Consider the following 22,390-nt stretch of genomic DNA (forward strand, 5'->3'; position numbering starts at 1 on the left):
TATCACTCAGGATTTGTGCTAGGCTTCGTTTTGTCGATTTGTTCGTTTTTAATGTATCTTATCGTTTTGTCATTTTTGCCAAGGAACTTTCAGCTCTGTTTTCGAATTATGAGTTTGAATGTCCATTTGGAATTTTTCGGCTCGATTTTAAGTACAGAAACACTGACTTCTGGGCTAACGACACCCTTTGGAACTGAAAGTTTACCAGCATCATAATTGAATCAGTGAACATAGTGTGGTTGTTTTGGTTTTTTCTTTTTTTAAATAAAATCAAATAAGTAAAAATAAATCCAACACAGACATTTTTATTCGATATATACATGATTGTATGATTGTCAGTGTTTTTAGATATCTTGATATAATTGTGATATCACAAAAGAATACTTTACAATACTGTTTATAAAGAATATTCAGTCATAATACATCGTGGTAATTTTTTGTTATTTATATTTCAAAATATCGTTCACTTGTTTTGTTCTTTTAAACAACCATAATAGGTATATTGGCTATAAAAGGACGACACACATATCTGTTATTTCCGCCTACTAGCTTTGCAATGAATACCATTTTGAGCTCTCATCACCAGTGTTGTTTGTTCTTCCGCGGTGTGGTTTGGGTCGAGCTTCAGTGTATACCTGAGAGAGATCAAAGGAATATCATGGTAGGATCTATGGCAGTATAATTGTGTTATATAGGATTCAATACGTTTTTCATTTTAATAACTTTCAAGTTAAAGTTACCTACAAAATGCTTTTATATTAGCAATTGTCCTTTGTTGGCTAACCAATCAGGTTTTTAATGGATATGTATATTATACAATACAGTTAAATATCGTCCCATTTCCGAGTAGGCTGAAACATGCACATTTTTCAAATACATTTTCTGTTCTTGTATGAATTGTAGAAAAACATATGCCTTAAACTTTTATATTTACTAACTCGTACATAAAGTTGAAATTTAGCTAAAGAGATTTGACAAACATTAAAAACTATTAAGCGCAGTGGAAAAATGATATGTTTCTATAATGGAGAATTAATCTTCGTTTCCAAAATAATTACACACGACAAAAGCCTTCAAAGAGTTTTACAAGAAAATTCAAACAAGTATTATTTTATATAACAAAACCTTATGCGTGTTTATTTTTACAAAATTTCGTGAATAACCGATGCTTATTTTTACATTAAATCTCTATGAAACAAACATCAGCTGATTCCAATTTACCAATACTTGAAACTTAAACTGTTAACAGACACTCCCTGATTGAGAACATGATAAACAAAACATAACAAATAAAACTATAAAAGATGTCTAGATAATAGTATGATGTTGTTTGTAGAATAAAAGTGTCAATCCAAATGCTGTGAATACTAATGTCTATCGATGTTTAAGTCTAAGTCTGAGTCTAACTTTAGTGTCTGTATATATATAGTTGTCATGGAAATCTCTAGAACATTCTATAAATTGAAAGTTCAAGAGAACTATAAATGTATAACGGAAGTTCCTGGAATAATGTAAAAGTATGAATAACACATCTTTAATTAAGATTATTATGGAATCATTATGCAAGTCAAATGGAAAGTTCCAATTATTCTGTGATTGTTTCAGTGATTTCTAAACTGCACAGCTCTAAGAATATTCTGTAAACAATTATCAGGACACACAACTCAAATCAGGCCAACATAAATAAATACAATAATTACAATATCATAATAACCTCTATCAAGAAAATCATGATAGAAAATGCAAGCACGGGAATATCATATTAATTGGGAGATATATACTCCGTATGCAGGTGCTGCTAGAATGTTGCTTCTTAGGAATGGAAAGTCCTCACAATTGGAAGCTAAAATCATCTCTTTTGTGGTTGCAACCGATCCTTATTGTCAATTTCTACATGTAAGTTAAGATATGAGGCCGACTTAACTGTATCTGTAGTATCCGTTATCTGTAGTTCGATTGGATGGATGCGTTCCACATAGTCACCAAATTTTGAAATATATAGTGAAAGAACATCATCTATATAGCGGAAGGTAGAGTTAAAGGATATTGCCAACTTCTTGTCCTTCTTCCTAAGAAATTCCTGCCAGCCTCATAGTAATAACAACACATGTTGGCAAGAAGAAGAGCACAATTTGTACGCATTGGAATGCCGACAGTCTGTTGTAAACACGTCCTCCGAACGTAACAAATATGTTGTCAATCAAGAAATAAAGCATCTTGATAATGTCAGTTTCAGAGAATTTTTTGTTTGAATCAGAGTGATCCTTTACAAAGCAGAATGTATCCCTCCCTAAGATAAGATACTGGTATCTACGTTGGCCATTCCTTTTTATGAAACAAAGCAATGCTAACTCTTTCAATTTGTATTTTAGTTTGGGATGTGGAATACTTGTGTAAAGTGTAGAAATGTCAAATGTTTTATTACTATTTCACGAAAAAGAGAGTTAGATTGTATGTACTCTACAAGATCTTTAGAATTTTTTAAGTAACTACATCTGATTCACGCCTCCTCTAGAATAGGCAGTTTCACAATAACTTTGAAGCCCGTCTTTGATTGCTGATAAAAATAGATGTTAATAATTTAGAAAGAGGTTTCGTGGAGCACTTGGAAGACCCAGCAATATACCGTTGTTTCTAAGGACAGTTATGTAAGAAGAGACATTTACGAGTTAATAAGATCCTACCAAACATGACATTCTGTTTCCTGCGGCAATATAATTTCCGGTTCCGGTGTCACCATTTTATAGAATGATGAGAAATTTCGGAATCTTTCAATTTGACTACTGTTAAATTGATATACTTCAATTTCGTACTTTGGTTAGTTTTCTTCTTTTATTCGGGCACCATCAATTAGGTTTTTTGGTGACGAGCACAAAAGTCTGGTATCTATGATGTGAAATCGTACGGTAAAACTTTGAATATCAAACAATTTTTTCGAGTAAGCTTGTTTTAAAACGCTTATGTTTTTTGTGTTACTTTGGGGTAATTGCTTTTTAACTTGTGATACGTTTTAATCGCTTAAGTTTTGTTTCAAGGTCCACTTGAGAATAAATTTTCGAAATGAGCATATAATGTATTACATGGTTTTAGGCATCTCTTGAAATAATGATCAATGAAATAGAAGCTAAAGAAGGAAACACAACATCATGATCAAAATATAAACAATAGTCCATAAAAATCACAATACAGAAAAGTAAATATTGAGCAATATAAGCCTACAAAATCAAAGGGGAAAGAACTTTCTGTTTCAGTATCAACCGTTATGTGGCTCATGACTAAAATATATTCCATGCTACCCATCAGAATCCCATTTGGTGATATTCAAAAACGATGAAAGAAAAGAAAGGATTCTTACTGTAATTAATAAAACATATGAAATATTCTAGTATATATGTTATCATTAAAAGCTATGGTTGTAACGCTAGAAGGCAAGGTTAACTCGGTTGTTCATGGTCATACCAATTTAATGGTTATGAGTTCAGAAGTTTTTATAATTATAAAAAAAGAACATGTGGTATGATTGCCAAGAGACAACTCATAAGCAAAAAAACTCAACTGTAAAACTATAAGGGCATACACTACAGGCACTAGGGACACATTGTACTGCATGCACACAGCACGAGTAACAAACCCTGCAGTAAATATAAAAATAAAGATGTGGTATGATATCCAATTAGAAACACCAAGTTTGACTGCTCAGACTTTTGATCACAATTATACTTGATGACTTTAATTACAGAAACACGTATTGTGGGCACTTAAATCATATACAAGTATTTACAACTATGAAATGAGAGAGGTGACCTCTAACGAATCACTTATGTGCATTATGTAGAATGAAGATCAATTCATTTTGTGGTCTTTGATTGCATTTCCAGAAGAACACACATACTCACATGATGACTACGTTATATAAGTATGTCGTATTTTGAGTTCTTACACATCGATTGGTTGACTGTTTTAAAAAGTTTTATTTGCACAGCCAAAAAGATCTGTTAATTAATACACAAGATGGTCATTGGTCTTTTAAAAAGATACTATACGTACCTTTCAAGAATTCTAGCAATCACAGTTTTTTCTTCATTCATAGCAAAATTTTGTCCAATGCAGTTTCTAAAATAACAATAGTTAATTCTACGATTAAATAGTACGAAAATCTATAGATTTTTTTCAGAAGGGATGAAAATAATTGAAACATAATGAATATAAATTTACAAGTAATTACTAACATCTTTTAAAGTGTAACGACCTCTGTAAAATCTTCAGACAATTTGTCAAACCTTATTGTTAATACAGTTCTGTGAGTGAGTCTTCCTTATCGGAGAAAAAATGAAACTATAATTGTAATGATCTCCAAGAACAGTTTTATTTAGTCAATTTCAATACAAAAGACTACTACAAAATTATCCCGACAACAACAATAAAATGTTTAGGCAAGTACAAAATGTATTGAATACGTTGTCACTGAAATGCAAAAAAAAAGCTTGTTCTGAAATAGGAAATTACACACAAAAACCTACAAACAGCTGCGATGGTCCGCCTTTTATCGAATTTAAGTATCAAATCTTTACAACAATAAATACGAAAATATTCCAAAAACGAAAATATTTACAAAATGAAATGGAATTTCATTGTTTGGTGAATAAAAATAGATTTATGCATTTAACAGCGAACTTTATAAAAATAGTTAAAATAGATGAAAAGAACTTTTTACCATTAGAGTCTTATAATTAAGGAAACTCTCATAACCTCAAGTGGCTTTCTTAATGAACAAAACACTGTAATATAATCAGAAAGATCGAGTTGCTTTGGTTATAATGATCTAAACTAAATATATTTTTTCATGTATTCCAAAGGACCCATACCGCAGGTACGCCAAAAACTTAAAATTGTGTCAAAATAAATACGAACCGCTTATCAGACTGTCTTTCTTTATACTTATATGTTGTTGAAGAACTATACAATTACTTTGATATCCATTTGACGTGGCTCTGTACTTATACATCCCGTAATTGTGTTATTGTTCTATTTTATGATAAAAAAAATATATTCTTGTCTTTCATTGTTTGCTAATGTGCTTTGTCTATATGCCTTGTTGTTTCTTTGTTTCATATGACGTGGCTCTGTACTTAAATATCCTGTCAATGTGTTATTGTGTTAAGTTGAATTTTTGTATCCTTATCTTTCATGTTTGCTAATGTGCTTTGTTTACATGCCTTTTTGTGTTTCTTTGTTACATCATTGTTTGTTTTAATGGAAATTTAGTTTATAAACCAATGTTGACTGATGTACCCTTTTTTGGCATTGTTAACTATTATGTCTGTTTTGTTCACACATCGTTGTCAATATAATGGACTTTTATGAGTCTGTCAAACCGTAAGAGGTTTAGTTAGCTATAAAACCAGGTTTATTACATTATGTTCTACACAAAAAAAATGATTGTACCAAGAGAGGAATATGACATGTACAGTTGTTATACGTTCGTTTCATGTGTTTGAGTTTTTGATTTTGCCTTTTGATTACATATTTTCCGTTTTTAATTGAACGTGGAGTTCGGTATTGTTGTTTTTTTTTACTTTTTAAATCAACTCCCAATGTACAAAATGAATTATGTTACAAATGTTGAGACAGCAAGAAAACGTCACTACCTTGGTCCAGCTGAAAATGGTATAAAGGAATACGAGTCCAGCACTGAGTCTCTGTCCTTTGAAAAACGACTTGGATCATAGGTCGTGTGGTCCTTCCATACAGCTGGATTATGGTGTAAACCGTATATATTGACAGAAAATGAAGTATCTGGAGGAAATGTCACGCCCTCTATAGTCACTTCCTTTGTTGATTGTCGTGATACGATAGGCACTGGTGGGTGTATTCTCATTCCTTCCTTTATACACTGTGTTAAAATATCAAATTGGCTTAGGTTTTCCCTAAATAAAACACAAATGATATATTTCTTTAACTGGTTAAGCATCGCTTAAAATTATTCCCCCGAGTTAAAATATCAAATTAGTGAAGGTTTTTTTCCCGAAATTAAAAACAGATGAAATATTCTATTTATTGGTTAAGCTTCATTTAAAATTATTCCTGTGTTAAAATATCAAATTGTAGCAGGTTTCAAATATTTTGGCCACGAGCATCACTGAAAAGACATGTATTGTCGAAATGCGCATCTGGTGCAGGAAAATTGGTACCGTTAATGTTATTATTTTCCCTAAACAAATATAATATTCCTATATTGGTTAAGCTTCATTTGAAATTAGATTTGATCATGTAGATCTGAAAATATATTGACTACATAATTATATTTTCGAATATAAACATAAAAATCAAATATATTGCTTTTACAATTTCACATGCGTGTACTTAAGTGATACCGGTTTACACCACTGACGAGAAATACATGTTCAAAATGTGCTTTCATGCAACAAATTAAATCCGTTTTGTATTTTAGAGGAATGGGTCAAACTTTATAACAAATAGTTAAGATATTTCAGTTGACAAAAAATATGTTAGACTTGATGAATTTAAATGTTATATCTCCAAAAGGATACTAGATTTTTAGTTATATGAGTCACCCTGTTTGCCATGTTTTACATTCTTTGCTTTTTGACATTTTTTAACCTTGATTCTTTTAAATAACTATTCGGTACATATAATTTTTAACTTGGTATCTTTTTTGCATATTCCAAATTATGTGCTTTTGTGATACGAAAGCAGAGTGGTTCATGACTTGGGGTTCTTTTTCCGCGTTCTGATTGCATACTGAGTATATAGGAATTATATAAGGAATGTTATATAGGCACATCACCGAAATGGACTCTGGAGACGAGCCCTTTCGTCATCCGATAATATTATTTCAAGGAAGAGATCCACATTTTCTTTTGTTAACGCCTATCATGGTTATTTTAGTTTATTTAAATAAATAAAATGTATGAAAATGTCTATTAAATTTTAAATTACTGTAAAGTGAGTTACTAGTTCATAAAGTACTTACCAAGTAACAAAGTCATTACTGTCCCTCAGCACATTATCTACCTCTTGTTGACATAACTTTTGATATGACTGATTTTTTGCCAATTCATATAAAATCCATGATATTCCACTTGTTGTTGTATCATGTCCTAGAGGATTTAAATTAGAAAAATGTTAATAAAATCTTGTCTATTGAAGGTAGCCGATTGTTGCTTACATCCCTCCCCTCCATTTGAACTCCTTTAAGAAGTTGTCACCTAAGCAATAACGTCATCAAAAACTACCTCTACCAAAAACTTTAACCTGAAGCGGGACATACGGACGGACGGACAAACGAACGGACGGACGAACGAACGGAGACACAGACCAGAAAACATAATTCCCATAAATGGGGCATAAAAACAAGTTAACATACACTGAACGAATAAATTTTATCTATGACACAATACATAATTGATAAATAAATGGTTGAGATGGGAAAATACAGAAATTACATTTGTGGGATTTATGTGTTCTACTGTTTTGTATTAAATCATGGTAAATTTGTTTTACGAAACAGGTTAATTTTAAAACAATGGAAAGATCAATAAAATGCACTCATTATTCATATTTCAAAACACAACATGTAAATAGCGATCATAATGCATTATTGGAATTTCCCAACACTACATGTAAATGTAGATCATAATGCATTATTTGAATTTCCCAACGGTACATGTAAATGTAGATCATAATGCATTATTTGAATTTCCCAACGTTACATGTAAATCTATTCCTATTTTTATTATTTAAAAAGGAACAGATAGGCATGAAATACAATTATTGAAGATTTAAATCATACAAGCTAAGTAAACATAAATTACATTAATTTCCATTTTCCATTCCTGTTGATTGCATGGTATTCTTTGTATAGAAGTTCAGTTATATATCACTCGACTTGAATTTGTAAATTTCAAAAAGTCATCTCTTAAGAGAAAAGATACGAACCTTCGAACATGAAAGTATCTACTTCAGCTCTGATATCCGCTGGGGAAAGTCCTATTCCTGTCTCATCTTTTGCAGATAATAGTATATCTAAAAAATCTAAATATTTCTTCTTTTCTTGTTTTCCTGCTGCCTTAAAAAGCCATGGTAAAACTGATATTACTAAATGTGATTTCAAAATTTAATCATCGTCGAATTATTTTTTATATTTTCGGTTTGTTCCGTAAAATTGAAAATGAACACTATATAAAAAAGAAGATGTGGTATGATTGCCAATGAGACAACTATCCACAAAAGACCAAAATGACACAGACATTAACAACTATAGGTCACCGTACGACCTTCAACAATAAGCAAAGCCCATACCGTATAGTTAGCTATAAAAGGCCCCGATAAGACAATGTACAACAATTCAAACGGGAAAACTAACGGCCTTATTTATGTTCTGTTTTAAATTTGTTTTTTTGTCGTGCATACACTTAGTATTTCTTTTTGAGACCCCAATCTCCGTTAGCCATACACATGTGTGTAACGTAGTACTGTCATTAACTGTATAACGCTTTAGATGACAAATGTGTATGAAATTGCGCGCTTATGCCCTGTTGGGGAACACCACAGCGTGAAGTTTAAAGTCGAAGTGATTTTGATTGTATTCTTTTGTTTTAATACTATAATTATTGAGTCAAGTTTTTGTTTTCAATTTTACTATTAAGTTTTATTGGTTAAATCCAACCTCCATAACTAGTCTCCAACTCTTATGTTTTAACTAAATTGCAATAATTAAAGCAGTTATTTAAAATTAAAAATCATATAAAAATCAATGATTGTTTGTTCAAAATTTCATGTTTTCTGACTAAATTATATGCAAGTTTGAGGAGCACGTACTCTCACAACACTGTCCAAACTTTAGCAAATTTCAGGAATTTCCCCGTGCATGGCTATATATGAGTTAGAACTGTCTATTAAGACTTAAAATTTGATGTCTGCAAATACAATAATTAGCCATCACCTCGTAAAAGATAAGTGATTCAGACATTTTTTTTTATGTTTCGGACGTTGGACCATTTTTGAACGTTTATACTTGTGTAATAAACAAAAGAACTTTAAATACATTAAAAAAACTGAATATTCAATATGTGAAAACATAAAAAGCCCTTTCTCTAAATATTTCACAATTACCAAAACCTGTTTCCTACTTTCAATCACTTCATCAGCAACCCCATGTATATAATCACAGTCTTTATTGAAGGATCTCCCTGGTTTACTCATATTCCATATGAAGTCAATAACATACAATACATTTCTGTAAAAAAAGATAAATTAGGAAAACAGCTTGAAATTCAATGAATATATATATACAATGTATAATATGTATGGGTGACCAGTTCACAAGTTTTAAAATAACTATTAACTTACTTGATATCAAGTTGTATATAATTAACTAATTCCTACAACTGCGTTCAAATTGGACAGTTGGTTGATAGGTGACTTATTTTAAGGGCATACAATACAGTTACAGAGGAGTTAGTGACGTCAAACTGTGACGTATAGCGAAACATACAATACAGTTACAGAGGAGTTAGTGACGTCAAACTGTGACGTATAAGGAAACATACAATATAGTTACAGAGGAGTTAGTGACGTCAAACTGTGACGTATAGGGAAAAGATGCATTTTAACCATATTTTCATCATGCAATCCGATTGAACTTAAAAACGAGCTCTTGGTTTTAAAAATGACATTTATCTTGATTATGCATGGAGATTATTTGTGTAATTTTTATGAGCAAGTCACCGATGTTTTTAATTCTATGTAAGATGCTAAACAAATGTGGTTTTTCAGATCAAACCATGCAAATTTGATGAAAAATAATAATTTCCAAAGCATATATACTTATGTAGAGAACATCTGTTTATCTTTCGATACAAAAAGTTAAGTATGTCTTGTTTACAAATTTTGAATTTTTTGAAATACTAAGGCTTTTCTACCTCAGGCATAGATTACCATAGCTGTATTTGGCAACACTTTTTGGAATTTTGGATCTCAATACTCTTCAAATTCTTACTTTATTTGGCTTTTTATAACTTTTTGGGATTCGAGCGTCACTGATGAGTCTTTTGTAGACGAAACGCGCGTCTGGCGTATATATAAAATTTAGTACTGGTATCTATGATGAGTTTATTTCCGAAGGATAGAAATTCCAAAAACAAAAATTTTCAGTAAATGTCTATCATTTATTTCTAAAAGTAGCTTATGAAGGTATATTTCTTGTTACATATTTTAATTGACTAGGTGAAAATAGCTTTCGTAAAACATTCACAGCTATGTCGTATGGTAAAGAACGTCAAGTGAAAATTACTGTTCATATTCAGGTAGAAATCATTATGTTTATAAGATATAAAGAGGAAATTATAATCCTTAATTGATAATGACAGACAATATAAGCCAATAACAGTTAACAGTTAACAAAATCTTATACACAAAGTAATTTATTTATTAATAAATTTCCTGAAAGGTTAATGATTCCAAATTATTGATATATTAATGCCATATAATTACATTAGATGTACGTTTCATTATAATACTTCCGCGCTTCATACAAAATGTACTTCGGTCAACGCTTTTACACCTCAATAAATTTACAAAAAGAAGCATTCAATTCTTAATGAAAATGTTTTCGAATTGGTTTTGGCAAATAGAACGTAATGTTAATTTCCCAACTGAATGTGCATAAAAAAAAACACTTGGACATGGACTGTTTTGTTTTTTTTTATTTCTTTAAGTTTCTTCCAAACTTGCCTGTGTCTTGTCGCTACCAGATTTGCTACATTAGATATTGCTCTGCAGTATGGGTGTTGATCTCTGAAATAAAAAAAAAAGTAAAGCAAGTTAACATACAGCAAAGTATGTATTTCATCAAACTAAGAATAAATTAATTTAAAAGTTTAAACATGATCTAATTTATCTACGCAAAGTTGCTAGTTACTTTCAATGGGAAACAATGCAGTGATTTCAATCAATATAATTATTCATTGATATAATTTGGGTCAATTTCTATAACGTTTGTTTTCCAAAGTTATCTAAAGTTTTTGGCGATGCATGCGCTTTCAATCTGTATAGTATATTTTTTAATTAAATTAAATATTCAGAGACATAATCTACATACTTAAAAAATGTATGTCTCATTGACATTCGATCGACATTTCCGTTTATTCATATGTACAGTATATAGTGTGCATGTACCTGTCTTTTTGGCAATCTGTTTGGTACGAAAAGGCACACTGAAGTATGATATCTAATGTACAGTTACTAATTAATTGGAATAACTCAAAACTTTCCCCAGTCTCTGCGTATGTGTCTATAAGCCCCTGAAATTGAAAAAAAATACTAGTATCATAACATTCATTATATGTCAATGATTCCAAATTTCCAATGGAATACAATTTTCACATTTACAACATGTTGAAATCATGAAAAATTGATTACACAAAAAAGTACATGTTGAAACATGCATTCATTACAACAGAAAATGTCTTAAGCTGGTCTACGCAGGTCCCGTTCTCAATGTCTCGGAAACTTCGGGAAAACTCATTTCTTTGTAGTGCCTGCTTCAAAATACCATAAAACAGTAATACTAAAGAGCAAGGGTAAAATAGAGGCATAACGAAAAATCACGACAAGACAGTCTTCAAAACACAAAATATAAAAAAAAATCAAAACTTAACATCCCGAATCCCAGATAAAATTTGGAATGACCTCAAGTGTTCTGTCACCCGTAGTCATCATTTATACATTCAGTGATACATGTAAGTCTCATTCGTATCGATAGTTAGTGGTCCGAGACCACAATTAATTCGTAGTGCATTTCTTTTAGAACATAAATGAAAATTAAAAATTCCCACCTGTGCTTTCTCAATGAAATTTTTACAGTGTGTTGTACTAATTTTGGGACAAATTATATCAGAATTATAGAAAACTTCATCGGCTCTAACTCCAAATATGGACAATTTTATGTTTAGGACGTCTTGAAATCTTTTGACAGCTTCCGAAGTGCTTATTTTGAACCTTTTTCAGCTGGACCAAATCACTACTTTCCTTTGAAATTCTGGACCCAAATTTTTTTACAGTGTAATTTCACCCCCTACTTCCAATTTGAGGCATAAAACATGGTGAAATAAATTTGGAAGAGGTATGAAAAATATTGGCAAGTAACCCACTGTCAACACTAGGGACTATATTCGCGAACAACGAAAATCAAGGGACGACAATTGTGGTCTCGGACCAGTAGAGGTCGATAATATGATGACGTGTGCATACCTCACCCGTTTTAGTTCTTGACCAGAATCCTGTTACCTTGTGTATCCTTGTAGAAAGAATAAATATTGATACTGTGCATACATACTAATAATTTATCTGTACAGCTGTTATAGATTGTCTGATATGGTTTCAGTATCTCGAAGTGAAAAGCCGGGGTTAATAATCTACGGGAACGTGCCCACTTGGCTCCTCCGGCTAGTAGCAGTCCTTCTCCTAACCATGGTAAGGCAGGTCTATAGTTACCACCAATTCCAAGAGGTTTGGGCTCTTAAAAAAAGTTAAAAGGCGTGATTATTCGTATCTAAAGTTATGAAAAACTTATGTCGAGTTAGTAGGTTAACACAATGTTTATAAAATTTTCTGTTTATAAAAATAAATTGATTGTAAAGTCTGCCAACTGTAAGAAATAGAGATGAAAGTATTTTTAAAGACATTTATTTTTATTGCTTATTATTGTTTGTTTTCACTAAAGTAAGATGCAAGCTCTGTCGTGGTTTTTTTTTTTATGTCTCGTGTTATTCCGCTGGCTCAGTTTCTGTTTCTATTCCTTTACTATTCGATTTGTCAGATTGAAAACGTGTCTAGTTGAAAATGAACTCCATGAGGGCGACCGTACTTTGACCTATTACGATTTACTTTTTATAAATTGTAACTTGGATGGAGAGTTTTCTCATTGGCACTCATACCAAATCTTTATATTTATTATCCCAGCAATTTATCTAAAGCGGAACAACACGATACTTCTTGAACAACACGAGACTTCACAAAAACGACTGAGTTTGCATCTTACATTGGTGAAAACACACAATAATACGCAATAAGTATAAGATGAGAACCACTAAATCTCACTTTAATATTCCCGTTAAGGATTGTTATAAATGAAGTAAACCAAGGATTCTTCCTTAATTTGAACAGGGCGATTTTTTTTTAAACAATTGATGTTAAATTTCAATAGACCATTATTGAATAATTTTTTCACAGATGACCCAGAATATTTTCCATCTAAACTCCTGAAGTGTCCATCATTTTTTTTCTTTAAGCACGATGTCGTCACGATTTTAAACAGTAAGAGTAGAATATAACATATATTGAAGGACAACCTCTTTTAATTCCATTCGAATCATTTTTCATTTTCATTAAAATTTTCAAAAATCAAAGAAGAAACAAAAGTTTTATATTGTATTAGCTTGTATAATTTTTCATCCTGTGATCATTCATATAACATTTTTCATATCATACCTGATGTTTTTAACATGATTTTAATGGTATCTGGGTGAACAAGTTGAATACTCGGTCTAAAAAATCCAAACCATATACGAAAAAGTTTGGGAAACCGTTTGACGAGAGATTGAAGTTCCTCTAAATCGATACTGTTATTCTTAACATACTGAAATAGAACAGTTAACAAGGATTATTTCACAGCAACCGAACAGCAAACTAATTAATAGACAGATAAACATATATGTTTTAGTATTCTTTTGTTGACATATATAAGGCACAAAAGTTGCAAATGGAAGCTTTTTCGGATACGTTAACAAAAAGTATCCGCATTTTTATTTTACTGCAATGATATTTTTTTTGTTAAGAAAATCTTTCATTATTTCAATATCTCCACAAAGTTCAACATTTTTATATTTGTAGACAACAAAAATTTAAATATATGGTTTTTTAAAACAGATTTCTATTAAGCCTTGAAGTAACCAAAGATCATGTCATTTTCCAATTTATCCTTAAAAAAAATAAACATTGCTTTTATCTGTCAAATCTCTTTTTTCTTAAATATTTATAATGATTACCAATCTTTAAATTATTTCACCATTTTTCATATATTGCCAGTGTTAACTTGAGATTTTTCATGTTAATTTTGAAGATCATTTTAAGTATCGAATACTTTTTTCCAAAATGTATTTCATCAGCTTTTATAAGGGCCATAAATCACATTAGCAAAATGTTCAAACTTTGTGAAAGAGGAATAAATACACAGTCAGTCAAACAAGAAGGTGATACTACAAACGAGAGTACTTATAGAGAATCAAGCATCGATCCATTAATAGGGAACCAACATGATACAGGGCTCTTTTCTAGGATTACATGTGTAAGAAACACTTTTCAATAGTTATTAATACAAAAGAGTGCAAGGGGAATAATATATAACAAACGATGAGTAATTTGTTATTCACTATTTTCAGTTCTTGTACATTTGGTTTTGTTGGGGTTTTTTACCATTGCTATAATATATACGTTTACAATTATTTCAAGCTTGAATGTAATGTTACTTTCTTGTAAGTACGTTTTGGTTTTCCGTTGATTTTAATTAAAAACTTAGAGCGATAAGAACTCATAAAACCAGATTAACCCTGGTACTGTTCAAGCCTATCTCATACAAGGATTGTTTTATTCCTAAGCAATCCCGGTTATTTATTCTTCACTATCCGGGTAAAATAAATAACTGCTGGTATATTAACGACCAGTGGCAAATATCTCATGCATGTTCAGGATCAGATCAAATATTTTCAACCTTTAAGTTGCGGTTACCTGGATTTTTAACAGCCATTATTGGCTTATAACGGTAAATGAATCAAAGTACTGAACATTGGATGGTCCGACAAGCACTTGTCTCCAAAAATAAATCACATCTCTCTACCTGATAGAAAGGTTAATGTACAGATATTTTTTTTCTGGGACAAGTTCGTGCTTGGATGGTAAATTATTGACAGGGGATTCATCCTCACCGCAATGGCTATTATAGTGTAGTGATACATATCAGTATACTATGGTTTATTGTTATATATTATATTACGGTAGATCATAGAATGGATTGAGTAGACATTCGTACTTTCCCGCAAAAAAATGTTCAATCATCCATGCAAAGTTATCGTTCCTTGAGATTGCAAACGTTCTTGGGATATTTTCCGCCTGCGTGTGCATAAATATTAATGATTTTTTATTTAAACATTTTAATATTATTAATGATTTTTTATTTAAACATTTTAATATTATTAAGTTATCTTCTTTAAAAAGTATTTAATGAGTATTCATCGAAGAAATGAATTTATAACAAACGATAAGGAATGTTAGTCTGCACTTGATGATGTCTACGTATTCACCATGTGTCGGTTTTGAAACCCAAAACGAATATTATGTGATGTAATCGAAATCTAGGCGATAGAAATACAGCGGAAAGCCCCCATGGTCATCCGCTGTAAAACAAAAAGTTCTTCTTCCGATGTAAAAAGGGGTAAATCAGAGTCTAACATTTATGTATGAAAATAAGAGGTACAAGAATAGTATTGTTTATTATAGCTTTACTTACCAGTGATATATGTCCAGTAAGCCAGTGTTTTTCTGTCACACTATAACCGGGAAGATTATCAAAAAACTTCTTTTTCCGCTCGAAATTAACATAGAATCGAATGCATATGACTAGAAAATACACCAATATTCCAATTACAAAAGTAGATGCCACAGATCCCGAGAGTAAGTTGAAATACGCCATTTCAAATCAGTTAAGGTTATACAGGCCATCACCTTTAATCGACGCGGTTGTGGTAAAAATAGATTATTTAGCTTAAATATTATAGGACAACTGATTATAAACAGGTAGAATGAAAAGATATAGAGTTAATGTGTTGACCTAGGTAAATCATTTATAGAGATGTAGTACCTGATTGCACAGGTACTTGTACTTGTTGCATACGTTAGTAAAGATTTCCTCCTTCTTTCTTTTGTGGCAACAAGGAGCCACATGTGATTGTATTTTGTTTACAATTTTACCTCTTGCTTCACATAGGAATGTTACAAAGTGTTATCAACTAAAGCATATCGTATTGAATTGTCCTATATATTTTAACCTTATATTTTGTTCTATATATTTTAACCTTTATAGGTATGCATTATCATTGGGGTCAGAAACTCGCTCTAAAATAAAATAATAATACAGATACATGTGTATGAATCTTTTTTCTTTTTTTTTTTTAAAGTTTCCATATTATCAAAGGCTGGTCTTATACTTATGGAAATAAAAGATTTAATATTTTATTTTTTCAAACAGAAGATGATGCATCAAGCCCATCATCATAATAATTGGGGAGGAGGGATTATATAAAAAATGCATATACCTTTATAATGACCATGTCTAAAATGTCAAATGTCAAATTTAATCCATGTGGATATCCTCTCCAGAACATAGATTTAATCTTGTATGTTTGATAGTGTATTTTTCTTCTTTTAAAAGAGGTGCAAAAAACGATTTAAAATTTAAAGTTTAATAAAGACAATTCTGGAATAAAAGAGATAATGGTGATTTTTTTAAGATAAGGAAATGTAAAATGGAATTTAATATATCTTGGCGTTAAGATCAGGAAATATGAAATGAAATGATAGTTAATGCGATAATTATCCATCAAAGATTTTCAGGATTTTCAACGATTCGTAGATGCAGTTTTCAAATTTGACATTGTTAAATGTATTTTATTTGAACATTTGGATTTTTTTTTTTTCGATTTTTTTTTTATTCCTTAATATTATTGATACACATAATTTGTAATTATTATATGCCTGATGATTTTATCTAAAAATTAAAATTTTAGACGGAATTATAAAATATACTGTATTTTATTATATAGCATATGCAAAGCGAACTGTTTGTTTTACTAGTCATTTTCTATATATTTTAGTTAAGTCGGCTATTTTGTAATATTTGGTGTGTTTAAGGTTTTTTTTTTTTTTTTTGCAATTTTGACGATTGGATATATAACAAAAGTCAAGAGGCGAGTATGAAATTCACATTCATAGCTATTTCATCCTTATTTCTCATGGATATCCATTTAAGTCAAATAATGAACGATTTTCTCACAGAGCAAATACACTCCACAGAAAGAAATGTTCAAGATAACCCTCTTATTTGTAATCGCTGTGCCTGTCCCAAGTTAAGAGTGGTTGTCGATTTTTGTCAGAATAGTTTGATATAAATGTGGTCATTAGTTTTCTCAGCTGCATTGTGTCACATTATCAGGACCTTTTAGAGCCAACTATACAGTATAGTATTTTCTCATTGTTGAAGCCGTACGACTGCCTAAAACTGCTTACATCCACTTCATTTGAACTTTGGTGAATAGCTATCTCATTTGCAATAGTACCCTATCTTCGTATATATTTGTTCCCTAAAAGGGTATGATTTAATCTTAGGTATTTAGTTCACTTTCATTACAAGATTTAACAATCTGATAACAAATTGAAATGGGAGGAATATGTCAGATGTTGTCCTTTCGTTTCATATGTTGCAATTAGGGACTTTTGATTTTGATTTTTCCTCAGAGTTCAGCTTTTTTTTTTGTGATTTTACTATTAATGGGGTAAAAATGGCTTTAAATTGTGCGCTCAATTAAAAAACAATCATGTAAAATGACATTGCAAAAAATCAAATCAAATCCTGAAAGGCTGTTAAAGAAATTGCTGTCTAGTTTAATTTAAGTCGTCATTTGAGATCACCTGGGCACGCCCACGCTGATCTCTACATCTTACCATCACAACCATAGACAACAACGAGGGTTGGTCAAAGATCAAAAGAGTCGGTCGGGAAAGATTTTGGATAAGAAAATTAAGGACAGTTTCCCCAGAGGGCATAAATGAATAAAATAGAATGAATCACTTTTTTCCTACTATCACTTGTTTCCAGTAGCCACGTTCAATTATTTTACCATATTAAATAAAATTTTACTTATTTTTCTAATCATTATTAAACAACTTTTCGTTAGGGAGGCTTAAATATGTAGTTTCTGTTGCAATTGCCCTACCGTTGTCAAATTTGAAACATTAAACCAACTTGGATCGGTAAGGGCATTTTTGGAATTTTTATTTGGGGATTGCTATCCATGCAGTTGTTTTAACATCTTAACTGTGCCAGTTCACATCGCAAATAAATAGTTTTATTTTGGCATATCTTTGTAGTCCTTGCGCCATGTTTGGGAATTTCAAAATTATACCAGCGTCTATGATAATCGATTAAATTGTATAAATTGTATAAATTTCAAGATTTTGATAGTGTTTTAATTTGAATAGATTGACATGATTCATTTTACATCGTGCTATTGCCAAAGAAGGATATCTGTTATCCGAAATATCTAATATTTGTTCATTTTATAGTTATTTAATTTTTTGACTTGTTATGTATTATATTTTGTAGTGCACGTGCTGTATCATATTACATGATCCATCACCCTGTAAGATTAATCGTTGACTATTTATTCAGCCACATTATATATATATTTAAGTATGGGTGTAATAGTAACTTTATTGTCCCGATGAGCAACTATTGTTCTAAGGCGTAGCCGATGACAATAGTTGTATCCGGGAGACAACAAACTTACTATTCCACGAATATCCAGTCAGTAAGTGTTTTATTATATCGAAAAAGACAAAAGTTTTAAGACAATTAAAGGCGGTGGTAAATCAACTATCGTTATATTAAAAAGAGGTAACCAAACCACAACGTTTACCTCATAGATATGTTCAAATGCTAAGACCCCGTCTTGCACTGACGTCAACTCTATACTAGATAAAATAGGTAAAATACGACGTCGTTACTCTCGCGTCATTATTTGACTTTTCTATCCTTTACACAAGGATTCCACATTCCAAACTAAAAGACAAATTGAAACAGTTGTTATTGCTTTGCTTCATAAAAAAAGAATGGCCAACTTAGATACAAGTATCTTGTCTTAGGGAGGGATAAATCCTACTTTGTAAAGGATCACTCTGATTCAAACAAAAAATTCTCTCTCAAGATGCTTGATTTCTTGATTGACAACATATTTGTTACGTTCGGAGGATGTGTTTTTTAACAGACTGTCGGCATTCCAATGGGAACAAACTGTGCCACTCTACTTGCCGACTTGTTACTTTATTATTATGAGGCTGACTTCATGCAGGAACTTCTTAGCAATATCCTTTAACTCTACTTTCCGCTATATAGATGATGTTCTTTCCCTAAATAATTCAAAATTTGGTGACTATGTGGAACGCATCTATCCCATCGAACTAGAGATAAAGGATACTATAGATACAGTTAAGTCAGCCTCATACATTGTATCTTCACTTACATCTAGGAATTGACAATGAGGGTCGGTTAAATCGGGCTTAATATATCGTACAATGAAAAAAAGTCCGTTATCAAATGGCAAAATCAAAAGCTCAAACAAATCAAACAAATGGATAAAAATTGTCATATTCCTGGTACTTGATACATGCATTTTCTTATGTAGAAAATGATTGATTAAACTAGGTTTATAGCGAGATAAACCTGTCTCTTTCATGACAATTGTATAAAAGTCCATTATACTGACGATGTGAGAACAAAACAAACAGACATAAACAAAAACAAATGTCCAAAATAGTGGTAAAGCGGTCAAAAATATATGTAACGCAGAAATGCAAAAAAGCATATTGACAAAAAAGAAAAACAAGAATACAAAAAATAATAATAGCACAAAGACAGGATATATATGTGCAGAGTCACGTTATTTGTAAAATAGAAACACAAAAGGCATAAAGACAAAGTACAGTATCGAATATAAAAGACAAGAATGCAAAATGAAATTTACCTGATGAACTATTTAAGAAAAAGGACGAGACGTTCTTTGACACACTCTTGGTTCGTCAACTTTCTTCTCAGACTGGTGACGTTTAAATTTTGATTTCTTGAATACCAAATAAGATTTGAAATATGTATCCCATATGAAGGTGAAGATAGTATATTGATACTAAGGTGAAGTAACAATTAGGGTTATGTTATTAGTTACACAGTTTGCAATTGTCCTTATACGAGAATTTATCGAGTCAATAAAATTCATATCGGGGAGGCAAAGAAAATGGTATGTGATATAGATACAATGGATAAGCGTTGATTCTTGAGAAAAAAAAACCATGAGCCCGCAATGCAACTCCCTCATGCAAAGCCCTGATTCCTTTCTCGGATTTGGCTATACTTTTTGGAACTTTTAGATTATAGCTCTTCATCTTTTATATAAGCGTTGGATTTTACATATTTTGGCCACGAGCATCACTGAAGAGACATGTATTGTCGAAATGCGCATCTGGTGCAGAAAAATTGGTACCGTTAATGTTATTAAACTATTGTGATATTGTATTTTGAAAATTAACGCCTATCCTTAATAAGTGTTGTAAGTGAGTTTAATTAACCATGATATTGTGTCAAATGATCCATTACAATAAATTAGATATCACAATTAAATGGGTAAAAAAATACAAATATTATAACTAAATACGTCTGCCCTTAAAGATCTTCATATCCTCAGGCATCCGAATGTTATCTGTTTTTACAAAATAAGATATATTCGAACTTATTTCTATTTGAATTGATCTTAATGGAAATGGAGAATGTGGCAAAGGGACAACAACCCGACAAAAAACATTATATATAGTGCATATAATAAGTATGTTTCCGAAATTTCTAGCAATAAGCCTAATTCAAGACATATCAAGATTTTCTAGCATAGGAATTTGCAAATTAAAATTTGTAAAATTATGTAGTAAAACAGATAAAATCATATAATATTAATTTATAAAACAAAAATGGACCAATATTATTCAATCCATTTTTGTTTTGTTTCGAACATATGGCATAGCCAACCATTATCCGATAATAAACGACCCAAATCGCTTTTTTTACACAAAAACGAAACGCGCGTCTGACGTAATAAATTATAGTTCTGGTACCTTTGATAACTATTAAAAAGAATTCCATTAGTGAACAGAAATCAGGAAATTAGTCAATTCAAACTTAATGATATTAGGCACACAAAGGAAACAATGAGTCCATTTCAGCGACGGATTTAGGAAGCGTTGATTCTAGAAAAAGAATCCACGGTAAATAAATAGGCTGACGTCACCACAATGGTTAAAAAGGGAGATAATCCCAATTGACGTAATAAATAAGGGAGATAATTCCCATTGACGTATTAAAAAAATGTACTGAAATTTATCAGGACAATATCAGCCAATCAAATTGCAAGAAATTACTCTAGATCCTGATAATTTTAATTATACACGACTAGTTAAACATAAGCGTAATCAGTAATACTATTAATAATTATATTTGCATGAAGCAATTATGACAACTCGTCACGAGTGATATATAAAGCTCTGTCAGGTAATTTCAGTTACAAATGCTACTTTTTTAATTACATAAATATTCTGAACAATTTTCAGAAAGACAATATTATTGTATTGTACTTCCTTACACCTGAGTTCATCCTGTCGTTCTATGAAAAAACAAATATTGTTGTCTGTCCTTCTGTCGTTTCCACTGTTGGACAAGGTTATGTCTGTTTTAATTGCATATACGTAGTTTAGATATTTAAACATTTGTTGACGCAATGTTTTGTTTAAATATGTAATCAACACACTACAAATTTGAAGCGTCCGACTATTTTTCTGACTTTAGTTTTATCAGAATGCCTAAACCCGGGATTTGAAAATCAAACATATAAAAATTATTTGATCAAAATTTGATTTCACATTGAAGGTGTTTTTTACACGGTAATTTTTCTAATGTAGGCCTACATTCAAAAACTAAATTTACAGTTAAGGATTTAATTTCATAAACAAATAAAGGCAGTAATAGTTTACCAGTTTTCAAATCTCATAAATCGATTGAGAGAAAACAAATTTGGGTTACAAACTAAAAACGAGGTTCCTAAATTAGGGAAAAGAATTATTCTTTGTGTCAAAGACATTAAACATTAATTGCTGTTAAATGATCCTTTCCAATGATTCTTTAGTATATGTCCAAAGGACCGGATCTGCTTAGCCTTCTATGCCGCATGATATCACTCAGGATTTGTGCTGGACTTCGTTTTGCCGAGTTCGTTTTTTATGTATCTTCTCGTTTTGTCGTTTTTTGCCAAGGAAAATTCCGCTCTTTTTTCGAATTATGAGTTTGAATGTCCATTTGGAATTTTTCGGCTCGATTTTAAGGACAGAAACACTGACTTCTGGGCTAGCGACACACTTGGAAACTGAAAGTTCACCAGCATCATAATTGAATCAGTGAACATAGTGTGATTGTTGGGTTTTTTTTTGAAATCAAATAAATAAA

At 31.2% G+C, this 22,390-nt stretch overlaps 1 protein-coding gene across 1 annotated transcript; it reads right to left on the reverse strand.

Annotated features, from left to right (window-relative positions):
- Positions 1 to 285: 285 nt before the first annotated feature.
- On the reverse strand, positions 286 to 15,832 carry LOC139518893 (cytochrome P450 4A4-like). The gene is made up of 11 exons (XM_071310568.1): positions 15,587 to 15,832; positions 13,513 to 13,660; positions 12,359 to 12,540; positions 11,200 to 11,324; positions 10,756 to 10,818; positions 9,136 to 9,259; positions 7,960 to 8,089; positions 6,995 to 7,121; positions 5,649 to 5,927; positions 4,048 to 4,113; positions 286 to 635 (listed from the first exon to the last, which is right to left on the reverse strand). Exons 1-11 carry the CDS (start codon positions 15,767 to 15,769, stop codon positions 533 to 535), a joined length of 1,530 nt encoding a protein of 509 aa, XP_071166669.1. The 5' UTR covers positions 15,770 to 15,832; the 3' UTR covers positions 286 to 532.
- Between the last annotated feature and the right edge of the window lie 6,558 nt (positions 15,833 to 22,390).

The sequence above is a fragment of the Mytilus edulis genome, chromosome 4 (genome assembly GCF_963676685.1).
Source record: "Mytilus edulis chromosome 4, xbMytEdul2.2, whole genome shotgun sequence".
Taxonomy (NCBI): domain Eukaryota; kingdom Metazoa; phylum Mollusca; class Bivalvia; order Mytilida; family Mytilidae; genus Mytilus; species Mytilus edulis.